At 42.6% G+C, this 26,493-nt stretch overlaps 1 protein-coding gene across 9 annotated transcripts in view; it reads right to left on the bottom strand.

The window, feature by feature from the left end:
• Nucleotides 1–26,493, bottom strand: part of znf423 (zinc finger protein 423) — a 153,762-nt gene that overhangs the window by 107,081 nt on the left and 20,188 nt on the right. For 7 of the 9 annotated variants that reach the window (XM_065956425.1, XM_065956424.1, XM_020640474.3 and 4 more), the window contains exons 2-3: nt 25,004–25,066; nt 8,539–8,748 (exon numbers count right to left, since the gene is read on the bottom strand). In XM_065956425.1, coding sequence (XP_065812497.1) covers nt 8,539–8,748; nt 25,004–25,066 — 273 coding nt within the window. The remainder of the gene's footprint in view (nt 1–8,538; nt 8,749–25,003; nt 25,067–26,493) is intronic. The other 2 variants (XM_065956429.1, XM_065956430.1) reach the window with 2 other exon arrangements.

Below are 26,493 nucleotides of genomic sequence, written 5' to 3' on the forward strand. Positions count from 1 at the left end.
GGATGGAAACAACGAACCAAGTCCAGAAGTGGGGGCCTTGAGACACAGTGGTCTTTCTCTTTGGGACAAGCTGCCTGTTGACCTGATATCCATCACTAAAAGCACACGTTCTCAATGTAAAGCTCATTGAGCTTACCTGTAGAATGTGCTTTATGGGCGCTGGTGGCGCAGTGGTTAGAGCGCGCACCCCATGTATGGAGGCTGTAGTCCTCCAAGCGTGCGGCCCAGGTTCAAATCCAACCTGTGGCTCCTATCCCGCATTTCATTCCCTTCTCTATCTCTCTGATTTACAACTCTATCCACTGTCCTATCTCTCTCCAATAAAGGCACAAAAAGCCCAAAAACAAATCTTTAAAAAAATAAGAATGTGCTTTATATTGGCTATTGCTGTAATGCCTCAGCACTAACACGGTAATATCAATCAATCAATCAATCATTATCAAATTCATATCTAATGTTATCTCAAGACAAACTGATGTGCATTGAAATAAAACATTTTCAAACAAAGTATTGTTTTCAAATATATTCGATGAAGAATTTCTATTGTTTCCAAACAAAAGTGCATCGATAGTGCACCTCTGACTGTCTGTGTCTGATGTGATCTTTGTTGTACACCAGTTTTAACTGAGTCACGTCAGTTTAACTGTAACTTCTGTAATGTTACTTTTCATCTCTTCCTGTATAATAAAATGAGAAAAAGTGGAATCAGTCTCTGCATCTTCTTGTCGTTGAGGAAATGTGATGTCCAGCCATGACTGAGACAGGCCTACAGTCAGAGTGCTACATCTAAATCCTAAATCCAAACAGTTCTACTGCAGAGATCAGACACATTTTATTTATTCAACGATATGTAAATGTATATTTCTTTAATCTGACTGTGTAAATATTTGATCAATAAATAACACAAACACAAACACAGTGATACACAGAGAGAAGCGGCAAACCCTTCGGCTGAAGAATTCTAATGATTGGAGACAGACGCAGTCGACAGTCTATGCGTTACACAACTAGCAAAAGTAAACGCTACTGGACTATAGGATTTTTACTGTACACACACACACACACACACACACACGCACACACACACATGCGCACACACACACACACAAATATTTGCTCTCTGCAAGATCTACACACGGCACACAAGGACAGAGAGGGAAAGATGAGAGAGGAAGAAGAGGAGTAGAGAGAAGTTACATTTTTAATCAAGTGTTTCTTTTCCTCTGAGCAAAGTAGGGCTGAATACAAGGGGGTTAGCTGGTGCCCACACACACACACACACACACACACACACACACACTTTCTTGTGTCCTTTGGCAAATTCTTCTTTTTCACTCTTGCATTAAGAAAAAAGGGGAGAGAGTCAAAGTAGGAGGAGAAGGAGGAGGAGGAGGAAAAAGAGGAGAAGGAGGGGGGAAAGTGGGGAAAAAGAAGGGAAGAGAAGAAAGAGAAGAAGAGAGAAAACGTCCCTGCAGAGTCTTTCTCCCTTCCTGGAGCGAGCCTGGGCCCCTGCAGCGCCGCCTGTGTAATTTCCAGTGGCAGTGAATACAGGTATTAATAAAAGCCCCATGGGGAAGAGCACACAATATAACCCTACATTTTCAGGCATTATGAAAGGACGCCCCCAGGGGTCCTCGGGCTCAAATTTCTGAGATGCAGGCATTGTAAAAAGATGCCCCCGGGGGAGGACCCCGCAATAGAAATCTGCTGAATTCAAAGCATTTCCAGAGCCCTGGTGGGAGCCATTACTCCCACTGGAGGAGGAGAGGTTTTTTCACCCTCTCCTCTCTCCCTCCAACCGCTCTCTCTCTCTTTTTTTTTTTTACCAAACATGTGTTGCTGACATGTTGACAGATTGCTCAGTGAGGTGTTTAGGTGCATGCACAAGGCACGTCTGCTGAGACACGAGCTCCCTCCCTCTTCTCCCCACTTTCTCTCTCTTTCTTTCCCCCCCTCCTTCTCTTGCCAGTTCCCAAGTTCCATCCCTCCCTCCCTCGCACTGCAAACCTCTCAGCGCGCCCAAAACTGCTCCCATCCATATTTCATAAAGGAGAAACTAGGCTGAAAGAGAGAGAGACGGAGACAGAGAGAGGATGGAAAGAGTTTAGGCACGAGGGTGAGAGAGAGGTAGGGGGGAAGAGGAGGGAGGGAGAAAAGACGACAGGGAAAAAAAAAAGAGGAAAAGGGGAAGATAAAGAGAGACAAAGCGGGATCAAGGGAGGGGAACGGGAGGAGGAGAGGACAGATAAAGAGAAATAGAGCGATGAAGAGAGTGGGAGAACTCTGCGGTGAAAAATGAACCCTGTGATGAAAAATGACTTCACAACAACCCTTCTCCTTCTCACCCCCTCCCTGCCATCCCTTCATACCTCCCCCCTCCCTCTCTGCATGGTGTACCCCCCCCTCCTTCTTCTTCTTCCACTGCTCTCCTCGCTCCATCCCCCTCTCCTCTGGTGCCGGGCTCCTGCTCTCTCCCTGGAAAACCTGAGCAGCAGCCAGCTGTGTCTGTGTGTGTCTCAGTGTGTGCGCTGCGCACTTGTATGTATGCCAAGGGCTTAGCACAGGAATCTTCGGGCCACCCCCGGGTACAGAAACACAGAGGGACGGAAGGGAAGGGGGGGAGTGGAGGCAGGAGGAGGGAAGGGGGGGCGAATAGTGATGAAGAGGGCAAAAGGGAGGGCCAAGAGGAAAGATAGCAGAGAAGAGGATAAAACAAAACATGGAAGAGCAACTAAACTCAAGGTGTTCATTTTGTCAATCAAAACAGCTGCCTGGGTAGAACCACACACACACACACACACACACACACACACACACACACACACACACACACACACACACACACACACACACACACACACACACACACACACACACACACACACACACACACACACACACACACACACACACACACACACACACACACACACACACACACACACACACACACACACACACACACACACACACACACACACACACACACACACACACACACACACACACACACACACACACACACACACAGTCAGTGGCAGGGTCGAGTGCAGGAGGCTGTCTGTAATTTTGTTTCAAATTACACCCCTCCCGCCTCTCCTCCTCTCCCTTACTTGTAGAAAGTGATCTGTGGTTTTAATAAGAGTCTTGGCCTCACAGGACTCAGCTGCTATCCTGACGACAGACGCAGCGAGCTGTGTGTGTGTGCTTCTCTGTGCTTGAGTGTGTTTCTCTGCATGTGTGTGTGTTTGTGACAGCGGGTTGTAACAGACGGTAAAAGCTTAGCAGTGGGGAGATGTCCCAAGGGGAGTCAAACCAGTCACCCAAGGGTCCCTGCACTAACAGACGTGCACTCTCTTCCCTTGGCCCATGTTTTTTTTCTTCTCCATCGTTCACTTCCCCTCTGCACATTTGAAGTTCTGAAGTTCTTCCAGCCTAACTCCTCCTCAACCTCACCTGTTTACATCCTTTTCCCTGTTACCACTTTCAACCCCTCTTCTTTTACTGCCTCATTTCCTTTTGTCTCCCCCCTCCTTCCCAGCCAGACAGGCTCCCTAGTAATTTCTCCTCTCCCTCGCTTAGAGAGGAGAGAGAATAGACGAGAGTGCAGCTGAACGTGCGCTATTAACAAAGACCTCACTAATACCTTCAGAAGGAATATGCACAGCATCTGACCTCCTTTCACACACACACCATCTCACCATCTATGAAGCTACTACCTGGGTTGATGACTTGCTGTTTGTCAGTGTCTGCCCCCCTACCTTGACTGGCCCTTCTTTACGATGTAGTCAACTTCTCATCACACACTCTTTCCCCTCAAGTGATTTTTTCTGACATCTTCTACATCTCTCCCCCTCTCGCCTCCTTCTCACTCACACCTAGATTGAGTGTGAGGAAAACGTTGACGTCTGTGAAAATGTGTGCATACAAGTGGATGCACAAACACAATGCCTCCATAGCTGTTTGACAACATTTTGTCTAAAACTTTACACACACACATTGACCCAACATTCAAATGTTGTGGCCGGTTAGATAGTTTTTTAGGAGTCTCTCGTGGGATGTATGTGTCCATGTGTGTATCTCTGTCAGTGTTTGCGTGTGTGTTCGTGTGCAATCGTGTGACAGGGCCAGAGAATGTTCTCCATTTGATCTGTAGGAGGGTTTTTTTTCGCTCTTCCTCTCCTCATGGGAGCCTCTGCTCCACATTCTGACTCCTGCTGAGACCCATCGACACTCCCCTGACTCACACTCACGCTCAGTCTCTCTCACACAAACTGTACGCACATGGATATAGACTTCTATGTACTAAAAGTAGCAGACACACATCAACACATTCAATTTATAAAACAATAGACACCTCACGAAGTGTGCTCAGAGCCTCTGAATTATGTGGAATAGCTTAGGAAATCAGGCTGTATGATAATGAAAAGATAAGGCTCATATACAGTGGGTAATGCATTTCACAGCCCTCTAGGAAAATACTGTTGTCCACATGCACAGAGGCATAGTGTCTTAACAATAATATCCTGAGTAAAAGTATAAAGACTACAAACAAATAACAGGTTGTCCTTTGTACTATAATAACAGAGCAGGAGCTTGATATGTGCAATCTTACTCCAAAACTGTTTAGTCCATCACGATTGTGTTAAAATGGTTTACACCAATGACTGTATTTTCTTGTGGATAGCACATCTCCATCTCTTTATGTTTTACAAAATTAAATCCAACGTATGCTGGTGCACTGTCCATAATATAGAATGGTTTATACAAACGCACACACACAGACAAACAAACAAACTGAGCATCTTATTCACAATTTGAAAGCAGAGGCGACACACAGGCCTAAAGCAGCAGAAGAACAGAATAACAATGGAGCTGTAATTGAAACAAAAATTCTCTATCACATCCACAGCCAGCTGAGCAGTCAGGCTCATGCACATTAATGTGGCATTACATTAACCAGATGTGTGGGGTCTGTTACAATGCTGCGTGTTTGAGTGGATGTACACACATTTATGTGTCATTGATCTGTGCCACTGTGTGTGTGTTTGTTCAATTTCCACTCAAATTAATGGTGCCTCTTTATAGGCCTTCTGCTAGAGTGGCACTGAATTACTTGGTGCTTCACTCTTGCACCTGGGACCCATTCAATGTTATAGCCACAGCTAGCTGCTAACTTGGGACCCATTGGAGACAACAGTATAGTTAGCATTACAGATACCAGCGTCTGAAGAGAATTCAGCGCTTACCAACATGATTCTTAAGCAACACCTGGTTCACACAAATACATCTGATATCATTCAATAATCCAATTATGCCCGCAGTTTGAGATTGACACCAAGACTAAAATATTCAAGTTTCATCTTATACTTAATTTTTTGCAGCATATTTTATGTATTCAACTTTTGTGGGATGTAAAACTTCAACTCAATGTGTTCAGTTTGAATCTTTCGAGTCTTAACTTCACAACTTAGTTAGTTAGTTTCTCAGTGTGAATGCAAGTTAGTCAGTGAAGGATTAATCAAGTATGGTGCCACTGATCTGTCTTAGACTCAGCATTGACCCCACATTTCTTTGTGGTGATGGAAGTTATTTGTTTTTGTTCTTCCAATATTATTATGATAAAAGATTATAAATCATAGCTAGCTACTGCCTCCAAGATGGCAACCCCTTTGTCACCCCCACGAAGATGGCTGATGTCTGGCTTGTTTGGTTTCTGCTTAGGGAAAAACACATGAACCATCAAACTACAAAATGCATGAACACATTAACTCTCATTCAGATCCGGAGTGACGTGTGTGTATCCCCAGTAGGCTGTGGATTTTCCTGTGTCTGTGTTTGTGTGTGCGTGTGCGTCCCATGCCCTCCTACTAAACTGGCTCCCAGGGGCCTGGAACAGAGAACTTAAAAGGATTCTTAAGTCCATGTGTTTTAATTTAGCCCTCTCCTCAATAATAACCAGAGAGCTGTGGTCCCACCACTAACTTCATACACTATCCTGCATGCACATCAGAGAAGTACACATGTACAACCATATGCACAATCACACACACAAACACATAGATGAATGTACACAAACCCCCTGCATGCCAGTGCACACACATCCCGCTGAGCTGGGGGATTACTCTGCAATCTCAACCGCTCTTACTCCTGGGAAAAACATGTTTTATCATTTCATTTCATTTCATTCTTCTGCGCTCCCTCTTGCCCTCCCTCCCTTCCTCTGCTTTCTCGCTCAGCAACATGTAGCCCTCCCCAGACTCCTGTGCTGAAATCACAGGCCACATCCCGTGCTCTGACAGCAGCCCTGTGCTTTTGGCAGTGTGTGTGTGTGTGCGTGCGTCTGTATCTGTCTGTACGTTTACATGCAGTAAAAGAAATGACTTGAATTGTGTTGGACTTTTCAAATGCATGTGAACATGTTAGTCAGACCGAAATTGTATCCTGTTGAATTTCTCAACACACACTTACATGGTTGGGGATCCATGTACTCTTGCATGTATATGCCCCAATCTGACCCACCTGGCCCAGGCCAAGCATTTGCTGAATATACTCCTGATTTTAACTGTGCAGACTGACAAAAACAATAACAATATTTAAAGAGCCCATATTATCTCCTTTTTGGGGTTTGTATATTTAATCTATGTACCTACTTTTGTACGTTCACAATAGCTAAAGTCTGAAAAAAGTGTCTGTTTTCATGTACTGCTCCTCCTTGCTCCCTCTACGCTCTGAGTCCGTCAGCTACACTCTGTTGAGCCCACACTGTTAGACCCCACGTGGGGTCTAAGTCTGCTCTGATTGGTCTGCCGATCTGCTCTGTCGTTATTGGTCAGTTGCTCAGCACGCGTCTCGGAAATTTCAACATGAGCTGCAGGGCTTACCACAACGAGCCAATGGGCTTAGATCAGTGATCTCACACTGACAATGACGTTGGACTGACACATTTTTATAGAGGGGGGATAGAACTGAGCGTTTCATGCAGCTAATGCTACAGCTAACAGGAGGACGTAGGAGAAGACTCGTTTCCACAGACTTAGAATTTTTTCACATAGATGTGCCTGAACATGCACAGGACACATGGAAAACACACTAAAGAGCATATAAAACCAGAAAAAGCATAATATGGAACCTTTAATGTCATTCTGCTTCCTCCGTGCAGCCAGGGCAATCAGTAAATGTGATGTGTGGCATTGAAAGTGAAAGTTAAAAAAACAGGTGATTTATTGGTCAGACAATCAGATAATTATGGTAAATATATGGATGTCTAATTAAGACTAATGTTTATCTGTCTAAAAGTGCTGCAACACCTGGCAAGTGAAATGGGCTCAGCTTTAAAAAGGTACCAGATTTTTTTTATTTGAAGTTTTACTGAACATACTCAAGGTTTACTACATGACATAACTGCACTGTACAGGCCAGATACCTTTGCGTCACCCGTCATCCCTCTGGACCACTTTATAGTTTCTACTCCTTATGACAGCATAACATCTAATAAACGCAAAAAGACAATTCTTTCTATTGCATCTTCAGCTATGTGGCCAAGACAGTAAGTGAGAACTAAAACCAAAGGTTTGGGTAGGCTTAGATGACAAGCCAGCGGATGAATAAGGGCTTGCTGAGGCAGGGGTCTTAGCTCCTACATTACACAGTCCCAGGAAACACTATCTCTTCCAGTTTAAACAAAAGACCTCCACAACTCCCCTCCCCCCCACCATTTTTCTCTTATCAAAAGTAAATACACACACACTCACACGCTAAGAGGCAGACTGTCTTGCAGTAGCAGGAAGTATGTGCATGTGTGTGTGTGTGTGTGTGTTGGCTTGCTAAGTGAGCGTTTGGATTAATCTGTAGGAACCAGATGCCCCTGCCGCGTTCCTTTCAGCCCTTCCATTAATTACACCAGTACTAATAACGGCCTCTGTGTGTGTGTGTGTGTGTGTGTGTGTGTGTGTGTGTGTGTCTGTGTGTGTGTGTGTGTCTGTGTGTGTGTGTGTGTGTGTGTGACCATGGGACACATTGGTATAACTGAATCCAATAGCTGTATGTATTCAGTAACAGGGGCGGGCCCAATTCCCCAAGGAACCAATGAGAGTGCTGATTCTGCTCGAGTCAACAAAACATTTCATCCCTTCCTCAGTATCAAAGGGTAGCATATCATACACTCAATAAACATGCTGAACCATTATTCGACAGGTCTAATACAGGGTCTGTATCTCCTTAATCGTTGACCATACCTGGACTGATGCAGATAATGATGGAAAATTTAAAAAAGAGTTTTCAGTATTAACTCTTAGAACAGAATATGTTTCCCTTAGGTGAGGAAATAAATAATTGAACTCATCTGAATACCTACAGTTTAAAACTCTTCATCTGGGTCCTGTAATTTGTTTTTTCCTCTGCATACTATTTCTCCAAAAACTTAAAAAAATTACATTATCCAACACTAATGCCTCACAATGGCCACACAAGCACATTATTCAATGATGTATTCGATTCCAAAGAATACTCTAACAGTGTCCATATTAACAGTCTTACCAGCTGGGCAGTGGTGGGTTCTATGTTCAGTGAGCTCTGCCAGGCAGTCAAAATCCTGTTGACAGTTGTCACAGGTGAAGATGGACTCGTCATCAAGGTCATCATCATGCTCTCTGTCATCATGGTCATCGTGTTCCTCCTGTTCTCCATCCTCTGCACCCTGACCTGGGCGATCTTTGGGGTCTGACACTCTGTCAGACGCTTGAACTTCTGTTGGGATAAAAAACAAAAGACCTTTTTCGAAAAAAAGCTAATGTATTTAGATGCACATTTATTTTATGTTCCCAGCAGCAAAACCTAAAATTAAGTTTTCAAAAATGACAATTATAAAAGCCTGACCGTGTCTTTACAGTACATTGCATTGTCCTCCTTAACTAAATAATTTTATTTACCTGCTCAATCAGAGTAAACTTGAATTAATTGTAGTAAGTGTTTCTGGAGCCTTACTCCAGCATGTGTGTGTGAACGTGTGTGTCCTGGTAGCAGACAGGCAGAGTGTGAGAGGGGACCAGTGGAAGGCTGTGTCGGCCCAATCCTCACTGCTCCATTGTGTCTCCATTTTCACACCTTATTATCACATTATAAACGCTGAGGATCCAATACGACTGACACTGAAGACACTGGTGAGGGGAGAGGAGAGGAGAGGAGAAGAGAGGAAAGGAAAGGAGAGGAGAGGAGAGGAGAGGAGAGGAGAGGAGAGGAGAGGAGAGGAGAGGAGAGGAGAGGAGGATACGTTCCAGTGACGATTCAGCAACATTGTTATTTTAAACATTTGTATCAGTACCAGCCTTGATTTGCATATCCTCAAATAGAGTGACGGCAACATTATGTTCTTCTCCGCTCTTTTGTTGATAATGTGAATTTATCAAACTAAAGGTACTTCTTCCGTATCTTGTGCGTTTACCTTCTTAAGTCATGCCTTTCCTCCTTAAACACTCCAATCCTCCTTACTGACAGGGACTGTCTCCCACTGCAAGGTGCATGTCTGAAAAACCAACTCAGAATGGTAACAAAACTGACTAAAGTGTTCAAGAAATTTTCAGGAGAGCATTATGTGAAAACAGCTCTATAGTTTATTTAAAATTGAACAAATGTGAGAAACCCCTTTTCAAGAGAAAGGTTTGCAAAGGATTCGTTACTCTGTAAAGTTAAATCTCTGATATAAAACTTGAAGCACCATTAGCCATCATTGGCCATTAGAGGGAATCAATAACTTGCATTACTTTTATTGATAAAATGACTTTAGTGAGTGCAGTAATGGATAAAAGATGAGGGCTATGATTTAGCTTTGTTGATTAACAGCTTCCAACAAGCAGCAAATAATATATTCTGATGTCCATTATTTTAAAATAATTTTGTTTCAAGAAAAAATAATTCAGAACCAAAAACCTGCTGTAAGCTCAGCAAAGCAAACCTGAGCAGTTAAAGGGGAAAAGAAAACAATTTTGAAGTAATCAAGAGCACCATAGCTTTCTCGTTCAAGCAAGAAAATGTGTTTGTGAGTGAGAGTGAGACAGATTAGAGATAGGTGCACCAGCTCCATCCCACTCTCATTTATTATGGGAGAGGTGTGATGGGAGAAAGGGATGCTGGGAGGTGGGGAACGAGGGATTGAGGTGATGTGGTGTTTAGGGGGCTGCAGGAGAGGAAGACAGTAATGGAGGGATAGAAAGAGGGATAGATGAAGGGATAGTGAAGAAGAGCGGGAGGGTGTTGGCCATCTGTCCAGTGGTGAGAGCACCGTCTGGCCAGGGAGAGAAAGTGGCCCCTTGGCTAACAAAACACACACACACACACCTTCACACACACACACACACACACACACCTTCACACACACACACACACACACACACCTTCACACACACACACACACACACACACACACACACACACACACACACACACACACACACACACACACACACACACACGTGTGTGTGTGTGCACGTTGAATGTAATTAAGTGCCGTTGTGTTGTACTAATGATATTAAATTATTTTCACTCATGAGATCATAATAACTTATATAAGATTGTGAAATTATATGTCTAAGATGAAACTCACTTCAGTTCATTAACAACATTGATCTTTGGCATATCACTCCAGGCAATGGCACCATTCTGTCTTCCATGTTTTTTTTCTCAAATCACAGCATGCTCTACTCCTGTGAAATCACAGCATGCTCTACTCCTTCGCTTTAGTACAGTCATATACATTTCCTACAAATAACTCCATGAAAAAGATTAAAGCCAAAATTATGATCCAGCTAGTTCATTTTACTGGTCCGCTTCAAATACTTTATGACATGTTTCTCTTGATATGTTGTTTTGCAAGAAAGCCTGTTTGACTTTCCTGAGTGTAAAGTATGTGTGATATAAGATTAAAGATACTAGGGATCCCTTTTTTGGCTTCAAAGCTGTTTCTTTGATATTTAAACATATGTATTAATATTTAATGGGAGCATGTTTGTTTTAGTATTACTTCAAAAGATGGAAAAAAATATGCCGACTGTAATCTGAAGGTGGCGACTGAAAGGATACGCACGATTAGACGAGTAACACTTAAAGTTGTCACCATCGCTAGTGGGCAACAGAATAACTTGATTAAACTGATTATTACAATTTGTACTAATTCAGGCCGCATTGCCGGGAAAACGTTGCATTTTTCTTCAATCAGGTATGTCAGGAAATTGTTTTCAGGGAAGCATCACTTTTATGCAGTTCAAAAAGCAGGATTACACTTCCACACATATTACGCACGCACGCACGCATGCACGCACGCACACACAGACGCACGCACGCACGCACGCACACAGCTCGATTCTTTTAATTGTGTCATCAGCCCTCAATCACTGTGCACTTTGACAAAGAGAGAGAGATGGATGTCAGACCAGAGGAAGATACATTTAGGATGAGAGATGCCAACACAGTTTGTGATGTTTTGATTTGCACAGGGGGCCGTTTGGTGCCCTCTACCCCCCACCTACCCACCCTTCCAAATCAACACAGGGACAGTATAATTATTTGTCCTCTTATGGATCTGAGAGAAGAAGCTGGGAAGGCCTTTAAAAAAAAGTACCCCAACAGTGATCTTCTCAATACTCTAGCCGTTGTGATCATTACCCATATCAAGCTGTGGGAAAGGACACCACTGCTCTGCCGTAGGGTGTATGTGCGACTGCTGTTCCTCATGTGCTTCTGATCCGTTTCAAGCATGTGTTATTAAGCCGTGGTGACAAGCTTTTCAGCACAAAGGCAGGTCTCTTACATTCCTAGATGCAGTTGAAATTCAGATGTGTACCCTAGGTTCAGATGTAAAGAATATAATGATGGAATTTGTAATCTGTAACATCTGTAATACAGATGTGTAATAAGTGTAATACAAATCTGTGTTTTCCAATTATCATAAACTCTTTTCAGAGCACTTGAGCAAAAAGTACAGAAAATAAAAAACAATGATGCTATGTCTTGATGTCTTCTATGGGCATGCTTTGTCTGTCAGCTTCTGTGAGGACATGTGTGTGCAGACCAGGACCTTCTGCACATACAACAACAACAAACACCTCATCTTAGGAAGCTGCGTCAGGCCAAGGAGGAGGCCTACAGGAGTGGGGACCGGGACCTGTTCAAGCAGACAAGGAACAAGCTGAGGAGGGAGATCAGGGTAGCTAAGAGGAGCTACACTGAGAAGTTAAAACAAAGCTTCTCAGCTAACGACCCCTCAGAAGTCTGGAAAGGCCTGCGAGAAGTAATAAGCTAAAGGAGACCCACCCCCCACCCTGCAGGTAACAATAGACTGGCAACCCCCTCCCCTCTGACCCCCCACCTGCACTGAAGATCTGTGAAAGGGATGTGAGCCAGCTCTTCCAGAAACAAAAGATTCAGAAGGCTCCAGGACCAGACGATGTGTCCCCCTCCTGCCTGAAAGTCTGTGCTGAGCAGCTGGCCCCCGTCTTCACAAAGATCTTCAACACATCACTGGAGCTGTGTAAGTGGCCTCATGCTTCAAAAGCTCCACCATCATCCCAGTCCCAAAGAAACCCACCATCACAGGACTCAATGACAGGCCTGTCGCCCTGACGTCTGTGGTCATGAAGTACTTTGAGAGACTGGTGTTGAGCCACCTGAAGGACATCACAGGCCCCCTGCTGGACCCCCTGCAGTTTGCCTACCGGGCAAACAGGTCGGTGGATGATGCATTCAACATGGGTCTGAACTACATCCTGCATCACCTCAACTCCACGTTTGTGGACTTCAGCTCGGCTTTCAACACCATCATCCGGGATATCCTGCACCGTAAATTCACCCAGCTCTCAGTGCCGGCCTCCACCTGACTGACAGGAGGCAGCAGCTGAGCACCACATCCAGCACCTGGACCATTAGCACTGGTGCCCCCCAGGGGTGTGTTCTCTCCCCACTGCTGTTCTCCCTCTACATCAGTGGTGTCCAAACTTTTTTTCTTACGGGCCAAAATTGTCGTGTTAGAATCGCTCGCGGGCCACAGGTTTTGTTTTTTAGAATATAGTTTTAAAAATAGTAAGTCTTTGTAGATCAGAATCAAAAGGCTCGCTAAAGAAACCCTTCAATAAAAGGAAATCAAATATTTTAATTTCTTCGTTCTACTTTATTTGTTTTTTTCTCAGAATCAAGCCTGTAACGTGGTTCATGTTTTTGGAAAAGCTTTCTGCATTTAGCTCGGGTCATTAAATGGTTAAACAACAGTCCGCTTGTTTGCAAAAACTTTGCATACGTTTTTTTTCATAGTTAACAAAAAAAGGTGGAAAATAGTAAAAGCTGTAGATTTAAAAAAAAAAAAAAAAAAACAACATACATGTTACTGAACATTTTGTATTTTAAGAATATTGTTCAGCCCTTGTTAACAAGAAAAATAAAAATAAGATAATTTGCCAATCTTAATCGAGGCCCCTGGCCAAAATCTTCTGATTCTTCATTTGAAATCACGGGCCGAAAAAAATCCCCTCAAGGGCCGCAAATGGCCCTCGGGCCGCACTTTGGACACCCCTGCTCTACATCAATGACTGCACCTCAGGGGACCCTTCTGTGAAACTCCTGAAGTCTGCAGACGACACCACTATCATCGGTCTCATCGAGGACGTGGAACAGCTGGCTCTCTGGTGCAGTCAGAACCATCCGGAGCTGAACCCGCTCAAGACTGTGGAGTCCCCCCCCCCCCAACCATACTGAACAGCACAGTATCTACTGTGGAATCCTTCAGGCTCCTGGGATCTACAATCTCTCGAGACCTGAAGTGGACCTCCCACACAATCAGAAAGAAGGCCCAGCAGAGGATGTACTTCCTGCGTCAGCTCAGGAAGTTCAACCTGCCCCAGGAGCTGCTGATCATGTTTTACACCTCCATCATCCAGTCTGTTCTCTGCACCTCCATCACTGTCTGGTTTGGCTCTGCAACCAAACTGGACTGACACAGACTGCAACAGACTATAAGGACTGCAGAAAAAAAATCATCGGTGTCAACCTGCCCCCTATCCAGAACTTGTACCGGTCCTGGGCTAGGAAACAGGCAGGTAGTATCACTGCAGACTCCTCACACCCCGGACACAATCTTTTCAAACTCCTCCCCTCTGGCAGGCATTACAGAACACTGTACACCAAAACAACCCGTCATAAGAACAGTTTCTTCCCCCAAGCGGTCACTCTGATGAACACTAAACAGTCACAGAGTGTCAGACCTGTCCCTGTGAAATAACCCTGGAACAAAACTGTCACTGTGAATGAACATATACAATGTTACAATTCACTTAGCAGAATATACATACATTATTTAATTTAAATTATCATATACGCACACTTTTAAATGTAAATACTGTAAAAACGACCTCATGTTTACTTCAGCATCTTTGCACTACTCACCACTGCACTATTATCTTATATCATCCTATTTAGCCTTGTGCATATTAGTCTTTGCTTATTTGTTCATTTTTTGTGTTGATTGTTGATATTTAATGTTATACCTTTGTACAAAGAGAGCACAGTTTACCAAAGTTAAATTCCTTGTGTGTTTAAGCATACCTGGCCAATAATGCTGATTCTGATTCTGATTCCTTTAGTCTTGAACAGCAATAGCCCAGTTCAGACAGGATCTAAAATAAAACACAACAGTCTAGGACCGCAGAAAAGGAAAATGTTTTTCAGTGTGTCTTTTGTGATTCAGAAAAGTTGAAATGCATTTCACGAAGTCTTACACGTGTCAATATTGTTTTCACATTCGGCCATTTTTGACAAATACCCAGCTCATCTCATGCTTTCTCTTTTTTAAATGACCTACCTCAAACCATCTTACATCTTTTCTACAACACTCCTACCCCTGTAACACCAGAAAGAAGCAGCAGGCCTACTTAATGAAAGCATCTCCCATGGGTGCCCAGGGTGCAGAGGGGCATGTATGTGTGTTTGTGTGTGCGCGCTCTGGGGTACTGATTGAAAAGAACGACAGTGGTCCCTCGCAGATAGCATGTGTGCACCCTCTACTCACACTCTCGTTCTTTCCCACAGTATAGAGTATAGCTTCAGTTACTCATAGACATGCAGACACACACATACACACACACGCTCTACAGAGAACCATTATCTCTGAGTCACAGAATGTCCCTATGCCAGGAATAACTGCACACTCAATCTCTCACACACACAAACACAAACCTCTCCAATCCCAAGCCCAGACACCCTGTTATATTCTTATGTCATCCACAGGGACTCACAGTAAGTAAAATCAGGTCCTGCATGCAGTTTAACTAGAGAAATAAAAAGGTCACTAGAAATGAAAGCTACATGTAGCAACATGAGCAGAAAGAGTCTTAATTACCATGTTAAAGCTATGTTTAAGACGAATAGGTTTCACCAGTCCTTGAGTATTGGAGCCATGCTGCTTTGTATTCTGTGCATGTAATCAGGGAAGGAATCACACCTGGGAAGCACAGTCAATGCAATTAAAGTAATTTAGCTAGCTGGTGGTATGGAAAACCAGCAATGGTCTGGCCGGAAAGACTATGATTGAAAAGACTTATTTGAGTCTGCAGGAAATAAGGATCTGTATGTATAAAGAAAAAAAAAGCAGATGAAGTACCTTTGGTATCAATACTTTCTTGCCCCAAAACATATTTTATGGGATTTTAAAGAAGATGTCAGGTTTAGACATTGGTCAGGTCAAAACAACAGTCAAAACAGGAGAGAGGACCATTCACTAACACTCCAGACATTTTATGAATTGTGTTTATTTTAAATGATTAAGTTATGCTCTTAAATACAATGTCTTTATATTTCTTGGGTTTTTACTTTTCTTTGGACAGGACAGTTCATGACAAATAGGAAATGTGCAGTAAAAGAGAAGGGGAAGACATGCACCAAACAGGGTTGGGATTTCGGACCCGAAACTGCAACCAGTGCACCAAAGACTGTAGCCTCTGGTTATGGAGCGCCTGATCTACCAACCCAGAGAATAACAGTTCCCCCAACACTGCATTTATTTTTTATGTATTTCTTGAAGTGTCTTTACATTCCTTCTGTCCCTAAAATATGCACAACCTGATGACTGTGAAAGTTGACCAAATGTTGTCTGGTTATCACTTTTTTCCACATCCATTTAAAAAAAAGGGGAATGCAAACAACACTCTCCTTTATTTTCAACTTGGCAACAACCTTTTAACCTTTTCAACACCTGCCTCTCACACATTGTCAGCATGTTTTACACCTCACGTTATGTAACTTAATGACATCTTCAATAAATGAACAACATCATGCTGAAGAGAAAAAAGAAGCATGACTTTTTTGAAACAATGAAAGTGCTAGCTATTTCTTATCAATGTTTATAGGATTATGCAGACAATCATCTTACATGTCTGTCTGCAGTTGTTTGTTTGCATCGCTTTAAAGCAGGACATATTTATATACTGTCAGTCAATGACAACATCTTTGAAAGTCTCATCTATGGATTTATTAATATATCAAAGCAGCAGCACCATGATTTCTGAGAATAGCTTCCACACTATGTATATCATCAGAATCCACATGCATTCAAGGAAAACATATCAGTCCCTAAAACATATCAGAAAAAGTCCTATTTTATATTACATTACAGGCTATTTTAAATCATTTCCATATGAAGGCATTTCATATGACAGGACACAACATCAGGTGAGGATGTGCAGGGAAGATGTTTTTACACGGTGTGTCTCTAGAGGAACGGTAATAAGTTATATTGTTGGCTGTACCCAGCAGCCTCAGTAACCTGAGGACAATGTGCTGTTTATTAACAGATAAAAAATATAATTATATAAATGGATACCTCAGGAATAATGAGGTCACTTTGCATATCTGCAGAAAAGATATATGCAGGTGGTGTGTGTGTCTGTGGCTCGTGTGAGGTTTTCTGTGTCTGTGTTTGTGTGTGTGTGGCTCGTGTGTGGTTGTGTGCGTGTGTGTCTGTGTTTGTGAGCACCCTGGGTAATTAGATAAAGAGAAGTGAATTAGCAGAGTCCACAGTGCAGAATGCTGTTACAGAGTCTAACCACGCCTAGCTGAGACCCACTAATCACCACTCGTTAGGCTCAGAAGAGTGTGTGTGTCTGTATGTGTTCATGCATGGGTGTGTTTGTAAGTTGTGTGTTCTCTCGTTACTAATGTAAAATTAGTTCATTTAGGTAATTAGTGATAGTAAATGATAACTAGCCCTAGACATACTGGACTGGAGAGGGAGAAGACAGACTGAGATCGAGGTTTTGTCGCCCTCTCCTCTTAAAAATAAGTGGGATACAAACTGGAAAGCCGCCAACAGTGTATCCACACACACTAAATATGGATACACTTCATCCCGCAGTCTGACTCTGACTACATGGCACCGTCACAAGCAATTGCCAAGATAAGCTAGTAGAGACACAAACTGGAACACCAAAAATCAAACACTTGCAGTCAGCATGACTACCGTTCATCTCTATATATCCTGCGGGAAGAAAACTAGGGAACTAATGAACTCTGGGAAATGTTCCTGAACCGCCCAAGGGTGATAGTAGTGCACAGAGAGCGAGTGCCAGGACTAGAGCAAGAGTTAAAGGGGAATAAAACATACTGTAATACTGCAAAGGTAGTTATTCAAGTGTTAGATTTGGCAGCTAGGAGCTGGTACTGTGGCCTGTCTGGGACACTCTCCACAGCTCAGAGAGATGTATATCTGCAGGCCAAGCATGCATAAAACACACACACACATCTATGCCTGTGTAAGCCTTAAACAGGCATCAAAAGGTGAGGAAAACTGTGTGTGGAGCTTCCAGCAGAATGTTTAGAAACCAAACAGTCCTGACACAAGGCTTTCATTCTGCTCCACAGCGCTCCTCTCTGGACCAGGATACACAGGCACCTGGCTGGGCACCACCTTCAACAGAGCCGTGAACCAGCCGCAAGGTTAAAATCATGCCTGCAGCGCATGGGCTGCTTGGAGCGTCCATAGGGATTTATTACAGCGATTGAATACACCTTCAATAGTATATTGTGATTGTCAAAGAATGTTAAAAAAATGGTTCCTGAGCCGTATTATGCACAAGTATTAAATGTCTAAAAAGGGCTCTTGACAGTCCCATAAATTGTGACTTGAGAATTGGACTTATGGTGGGAATGTAGAGAGCGGACCTGCAAAAGAGGGTTCCCAGTCCAATTCTTCCTAGTGTAATGTTTTAATCACTTTTCCTCTGACTTCCAACACAATCATCTTTAATAAATGTAATGTGTAGAGTTCTTGAGCAAAATTAGAAATTCTAAAAATGGCAAACAATGCTTGGACTCCAGCTACACATGCAGCTCAGTGCAGCAGGAGGACTGTCCTCGTTTGCAGCTGACAACCTTTAACCAGTAAGGAAACCCTTGACAACACCCAGAGAAACTACAACCACTGGGCTCATCTCTCTGTTTGAGCTCGCTGCAGAATTTAAAAAGCAGAGGTCCTCGCTTAGGGAGAATTTCTTTTATCCGGATCCAAGAATCCATAAAAACCACTGCAAGCCTCACTGGATTTAGTACAGGCAATAGGGAACTCTTTTCAAAACTGCCTTACCTCTGTGTCGTCTGTGGCCAGCGACAACTTTGAACTGTTAGCTGCAGCGGATTCCATTCGTCTTAAATGGTGACTTGAAAAGTTACTGGTGGTGATATGTTCATGAAAATGCAGAATACAAGTTGATGTAAGGAAGTTAATCGGCTCTATCCCTCCGCAGGTAGAGGGAGTCACTAAAGGCTTTTTTGACTGTTGATGCATAACTCAAGTGTTATTTGAGAGATGATGCAGCAGGAGTTAATGGAAGGGGGGGGCAAATTGTTCTTTGTTGGTTGCGTTTGTATCAAATGTTGCAGAGAACACGATCACCTTCAATATAATATTTCAGTGCTGCGTACTGTCAGCACAATGAGTCACCTATTTGAGCTCAAATGTTGAGAAGTGGGCAGATAAAAAGAATGGTGGACACATTTGGCAAAGAGTGCACACTCAAACACACACTGACACACACAAACACAAAAACACACTGAACAGGTGCAGCTGGACACAACAAGGCCTGCTCTCTGTCTCTCAAGAGACTAACCCCCCCCCCACACACACACACACACACACACACCCCTGTCTTACCCACTCCCTCTGTGTGTGTGTGTGCACAGTCGGGTGTGTGTTAGATGGCTATATAAAGGCGCCATCTCTGCTCACCTCCTCCCCTCTGCCTCCCACCTCATGTTCTTCCTCTCAACATAGCATGTGTGTGTGTGTGTTTTTTTACAATACAAGGCATCCCAAACCCCTGGGAAGAGATCTGCTGAGCCACAGAGTACCAGTCACACACACCCCCCCCCCCCCCCCCCCCCCCGAGACGTCCTGCAGCAAGGGAGAGCAGCACCCAACACCAATGTCTGGAAACAGAATGATGAAAGAGCAGCTCACGTCATGGAAGGTACCAGGAAAGAGACACACACACACACACACACGCACGCACACACGCACGCACACGCACACACACACACACCCACACAAAACAAAAAAAAACACAAATACACACACAGACACAAACGGACACACACACACACACAGGGATTAAATGCTGCAATACGGACAAAAACACAGATGCACTGTGTGCTGTCACAAGCAGGCAATAATAGTTCACACACATACACAGGAACTGTTTTCCTGCAGTAGCCTTGGGGAAATTAAAACTACATTATGGACCTCCAGAGGGTAGCGGTGAGAGAGGAAGAGGAAAAGATAGAGGAAGTGAGAGGAGAGAGAAGGAGAAGGACCAGTGTCCTGTTTTTCTCAGCTCTGACCATTAGGAAGATATTACATTGAACCAGGAGAACAGTGGTACTGGCTGTGATCTCATCTAAGTGTTTACTCTTAAACATTGGTTAAACATTCCTCACACTTGTCTACCCCTACCATCAGAGATATTCTCCAATTAAACATCTTCTTTGATCACTGTTCTGCTTCTCATTTACCAGATGAACTAAACAAGAACAGCAGAAAAACATCTATCAACTGATTCTTTACAGGATTCTCTTTTATTTTATGTTATTTCGTTTGTCATTTGTTTTGCATTCATCATTTTTATCTGGCTGGTCTTGTTTTTGGAAACTTTTCTTGATATCCCATTTTTTCTTTATGAAAGGAATTGTATTTACAGTATTTGTTATCAGTGTAGGGCACATGACAGTTACTACTATGAAAAAATAACTAACCTACTGTATTATAAAAGTAAGTGGTTACTGTAGAAAGTAACTTCAGGGTTACTTTATTTGCTTCAATCCTCATGTTAGAGATCTCAATATTCAGTGTTGTTGTGGCAGGACTATGCTGTGAGGTGTAGAAACAGACTCAACCATTCATATGAAGCACGTCGACGACAACATACCTGTCTCTCAGTCTATAGTCCGGCTTCGTGGAGCAGGTGGTGTTTTAAATCAAGCTAGCTGTTTTTTATGGAGTGCGTGAGCTGCACCTGGGTCTCGGGTGTCTGCAGCACGGGTCTCTCTGACAGCTAGTTTAAGCTCGTTGTTATTTAGCTCAGTGATTCTTTCTTATGAGAGAGGTTTTCCTTCCTGCACACAGACGACAACTCACTGCTATATTACTGTTATTAGTAACACGTTACTTAGTCCCAACACTGTTTGTTATTATAATTTTTATTTTTATGACATATCAAACGCTGGAGAAGATTCTATGCTATCCCAGGTTTAACGGTCAAAAAAACCCTAGAACCTCTTAGATCTTCACCAATCTACAATAAAGTGTGTGTGTGTGTATTACATTTTTACCAGGCAGTAATTGCAGGTGGTGAAAAATTAAGCCTTCATTACTGAAGGCTGGCTGCAAAAGCCAAGGAATCCCCATTGTAACACCCATGTAAAAATACCCATTATGACAGCAGATATTAACGTTGCTACAGTCTGGTTCAAAGATGCTTTTGGTCTGACGAGCTCGTTTCTTTACTAGTACACATCGTACTGTACAGGGTGATGATTTATTTTTGGAACTTATCCATTTTGATTATTTTAATGCTAAGAGTTATACATACATTTGAATGATTATGAGCAGGGCTTTGATTGGTGTTGTAGCCGTAAGCAGGAGGCTTAAGACCTGCTTCAATACTCGCTCTTTGCCTGGAATGGTTAAAAGTTAGGTGGAAATATCACCATTGTTCAGCTTCAAAATGACATCACCCAATTTGGTTACGTCACTGAGACGTCCATTTTTGATTTTTTCAGATTTATGTTTGGGTGTTTTGTTTTATTGGAGAGGTAGGACAGTGGAGTCAGAAATCAGGTAGAGAGAGAGTGGGGAACAACATGCAGGAAAGAAGCCACAGGTCGGACTCGAACCCTGGCCACCCGCTCAGAGGACCTCAGCCCCCACACATGGGGCACGCACATCAACCACTGCAGTGATGATATACAGAATGGTTTTTACCTGTAGTTGTATTGTAACTAAGATTAACACAACATATATTTACTGATTTTCCCATGTAGATATTAACAAGTAATATTGAAAAGAAAACTTTTTATCTTCTCCATTATTTGAGTTCCATGAACACTAAAATATCAGAATCAGAATCAGAAATACTTTTTTAATCCCAGAGGGAAATTGGATTGTTACAGTTGCTCCAAAATAAACAATATAGCAGTAGAAATATAGTAATACAAATATTAATCAAATAGAATAGGAATAATAGGTACACACATGTTCAAGATTATTGCACTGTTTGTTTCAATATTGTACTTTGTTATCATGGACATATTATTCATTATTATTATATTGCAGTTTTAATAAATAATGAGTTATGGTGGAGGTTACAGTATGCGGGACATACATACACACAAACACACACCCAAACCCTTCTGTCGTCTGAGAGGTGGAGGCAACTTTCTGGCAAGTCAGTCATGTCTGTGTCCCCACACACATACTGTGTGTGCACACACACACACACACACAAAACTCATATTCACACAGCACTTTAGCTGTGAATAACAATAATGCAGTAAGGTCTCAGTTTCTCAGTTTCAGCTTGGGGACCTGACAAACCTTTTCCACTCTGACTCACTGGCTCTTTCTGTATATGTCTGTTTGTGTGTAGTCCAGAAGAAACAGTAAGTTTGTGTGTGTGTGTGTGTGTGTGTGTGTGCGTGTGCGTGTGCGTGTGCGTGTGTGTGTGTGTGTGTGTGTGTGTAGTCCAGTAGACTGTCAGACGTGAATTGAGAAAACAAGACTCTTGAGAAAGAGAGGTTTTCATTGCAGACATACTGTACATGGCTCTGCTGCTGTCTGGTTAGACATACAGGACGCCTCCCTCCTACTGCTTTGTACACACTTAGCAATGAAAAAGTCTGACTTGATGACTCGTCTCTTCTCTAAACAAGGTATCTCTGCTGCTACCTGCCTTTCTTAACGCTCTCTACTTTACTTTTTCCATCATTGCCAACTCCTGTCTTTCTTCTCCCACCACACAGGGGAAGCGAGGGAACAAGCAAGGAAACCAGAAGGAAAGAGGACTATATGTGTTAATGTACCACTTAAGGGGGTGGTAGGGACAGAGGGGAAAAGGGGAGGCATTTTAGGTCACTTTTTTATGGCCTTTTCTCTTAAGAAGAAAGGACTAAGGACTAGGGGAGGAAGACGAAGGAAGGGAAAGCAAGAGAGGTAGGAAGAGGAAGAATTGGTTGGCTCGGTGCTATTCCCCTCGAGTCACCCTCCCACCTCCCTCCGCCTTCCCTCCCACAGGTCTTTCCAAACTCAATACACATTTTCCAGAGAAAGCAAAAAGGAGAGACAGACAGAAAGAGAAAGCTGAGATTGGATAGAGGAGGGGTCCTCTCTCTCTCTTCTCTCTCCCCTCTCTTTCTCACCCCGTCCTTGTCGACACTATCTCCCAGGGAGTAAAGGAAACAAGGTCTCTTTTTCTTTGTAATCTGCTTGAATAAGGGATAGGCAGCAATTCTCATTTCATATCTCTCTCTCACACACACACACACATTCTAATATGAGCAGGGATAAAAAAGTTTAAAATGGTAAGGGGGGAGTACACAGAGAGAGTCAGTCGGTGTGAAATCAAGACACATAGAGATTTAGGAAGGCAGAAAGAGACAGCGTACAGAGAAAAAGAGACGCTGAGGATGCTGGGACAGGGAATTGACGGTACAATCCAAAACCGAAAGAGTGGCTGAGTAAGGGAATATGGGACAGCATGCTTTTATGGAAGGAAGTGTGTGTGTGATAGGTGTGTGTGCATATGTGTGTGTCATGGGACAGAAGCTTCCTGCAGGAACTGACACACACAGCAGTTCTAGTGAGCCACCCAGGACCTCAGTCAGCACCCCCCTTAACACGCACACTCACATACATCAGATACACACACAGACATAAAGCCCCCGGAGGAGAGTTAGCACAGGTCTGAATATAGGGGAGAGTGTGTGTGTGTGTGTGTGTGTGTGTGTGGGGGGGGGGGGGCCAAGGCAGGGAGGGTTCAGTACGTCATCAACACCCCAAGGGTCATTCTTTCCTACCCCTGTATCCCTGAAGAGCTGAACGAGAGACACGGCAGGAGAGGTAGGGAAGAGATAACTTCATATTTACCACATTCAGCAGTATCTTATTTCTCTGCTGGGATCTCGTCAGAGGAAGTCTTTAACTGAACTCTGATAGGCTGCAAACCAGAGCAGAAAAAGTAGCTGCAGCTGACAAACACCTACATCAGTCAGACTTTTTTTTTGCCACAGTTCGGAAAATGTATACTGTGATCTATACTGTGCAAAAAAGTGTGAAAAGTGTCAATGGACCTGATGTGCTATGAGTTAGTCTATTCAGCCTGCAGATGCAGTGTTGCCCTTAAAGCTCTGGCTCATTATCTTTAGAAAAAATAATGACACACCGCTCATAGAGATGCTCTTGTTCCAGTCATCAATTTATGTCAAACCATTACAGAAAGTTGATCTGCAGTATTGCTAATCGATTAATCTGTATTCTCTACAGGTTCTCAAACGTCTTCATGTTTAAAAAGAGTGATGTGAATATCCATGTACTTTGGAAACATTGAAAGATATCACATGGGATTTGCTGACTTTGTGCCTTTGCTGATATTCTGTAGACTTACTTATATTTCAAAATCGAGTAGAATTGTCCCATAAGTTTGTGGGATGTATCTTCAATAAGGATTTATATTGTATTATAAGTGGTTAATATATGGAAATACATCCACTAAATTAAATTAATTGTAATTTATAATTTTGACTCAAATCTGTCATTTCTTCTTTTAACATGAACTCCAGAATACAGTTTGTTCAGCGGTTGCGTTTTCACTCCAGGTTACAGGGCGAGTAGAATTTATTTTTCAGGATGGTAACAATCGAGAAGAGGAGAAAGAAGAGGGAGGGAGAGAAATGGAGCTATAAGTTTGGAGAAGAGGCATAAATTTTAAAAAAACAAGAAAAGAAGATCTCTCTGACTTCCTCCCAGGATATCACCAGACCACAGAGTACTGAAAAAGCACACAAATCTCTCTTTTGTCCCTCCTCCACCCATCTCTCTCTCTTTCTCCATATCCCCTTTGTCATCTCTCTTTCCATTCAGTTTGACTCCTGGGAACAGTGAAAGCTCTTTTTCCTTCCACATCTCCCACTCATTCCCTCTTTCTCTCATATATACAGGGTTTTTACTTCTCCTAATATCCTCAACAAGCCCTCTATATCCTAATTCCTTCAATGTTCACTCTCCTGATCTTTTCCTTCTTGATTTCCCTCTGAGCAGGCTGTTAGAAACCATGTGGAATTGATATTAAACAATGTGTGTGTCTGTGTGTTTGTGTGTGTGTGTGTGGGGGATATATAGACTTAAACCCCATGGTGTGGATCTGACAGCTTACTGGAGCTGTGTTGCACTATGCAGTGTGCATCTGTGTGTCTGTACACTAACCTGTCTGGACAGTTGATTCATCCCAGGCCCCTCCACACTCTGAAGACTCCCCCTCTTCTACCGCTGAGGAGAAAGAAAGAGAAAAAAAAAGATTTAATTAAATTGAGGTTTATCATTTTTTTTGTCAGTGACTAAAGAAAATACTTTTAGATTTTACTTAAGCACAAGATCAGAAGGCCTAACTCTCCTTTGCAGCTGAAAAAGTTTATAGATTAGATTATAAAAATGTTTGTTTTGATAACTATAACTTGTTAAAGCTTCTCTTTTCATGAATTTGCTAAATTGATTTAGTTAGACTATAGCTTTTCAGGCATGATTTTCTGCTTTATGTTGTGTTGAGTGATAAATAAATGCTTGGTTTAAGCTTTAGGATTGTCTATTGAACAACCTACTTGGAGATATCACTACTTGTTTAAAGTAATTTTAACGTGTACTTTTCAAAACTTATATATATATATATATATATATATATATAATAACTGTATTTAAGAGATCAATGCAATACATGTGTAAATTTATATCGATCTATTTCATAGATCTGAGAAAAATATCAGCCGATATATAGGTATCAGGTTTTTTTCCTTCCCAATATCGATATCGGCTCCAAAAATCCCATATGGGTTGGGACCTGGAAATAAAAAGCTTGTTTTTGGCAGACTGGCGCATGTGATACATCTAACACCAACATTTTCCTTGCGCAGAGTTTAAACAATTAAGACCCATCCACACCAAGAACAACATCTAAAGATGTAAATATAATGGGCACCATCACTGAAGTATTAAAAATATCTGTTAATCAAGCAGTCCTTGCATGGCAGGTGTGTTGGCATCTTAGTTAAATAAATATTGGTGAGCTGTTTCTGCTGTAATTTGTGCAACAAAAAGAAAAAAGCACGGAGCCTTTTTTGTTCACCAAATTCTCCATTGAAGGACAGTTGAAAAACTCCAATCTCTCCAAACCATGACCCTTACACATTGGTTGATTTGTTTTCCAAGAATTATGATTTTGCATGTGTCTATCTCTGGCAACATGTACAGATGTAAATTTGTTTTGTGAAACCCCTAAAAATAAACCTGGGAAGCAACAAGTATGCAGGTTACGCTGTGACACAGTCCTGGGATCTCTGTGACACACACACAAACACACAGAGCTGATCAGAGCTGGAATGTTCCTGGGTACAACAGGAAGGAGGGAAGTACAGCTGGCACACAAACAGGAAATGGCTGAAGCCACCACACAATGGGGTTTCCTGTGCATTCCCTCCCCACCACACAATTCATCAATCACACTTACTCACCTTTGTCTCTGATCTCTAAAAAACCTAGTTCTCATCCTGCGCTCTCCTTAACCACCACCCTTCCAACTCTTTATATCTGTACCCACGTTCCTCACTCTACATCCTCATCGGTTCCCACTTGACCCAACCCATCCTCACAGTTTGGAAAAGCCAAAATCTCAAATGAAAACAAGAAGCAATAAATCAGTGAAG

The sequence above is a fragment of the Labrus bergylta genome, chromosome 7, assembly GCF_963930695.1.
Source record: "Labrus bergylta chromosome 7, fLabBer1.1, whole genome shotgun sequence".
In the NCBI taxonomy this organism is placed as follows: domain Eukaryota; kingdom Metazoa; phylum Chordata; class Actinopteri; order Labriformes; family Labridae; genus Labrus; species Labrus bergylta.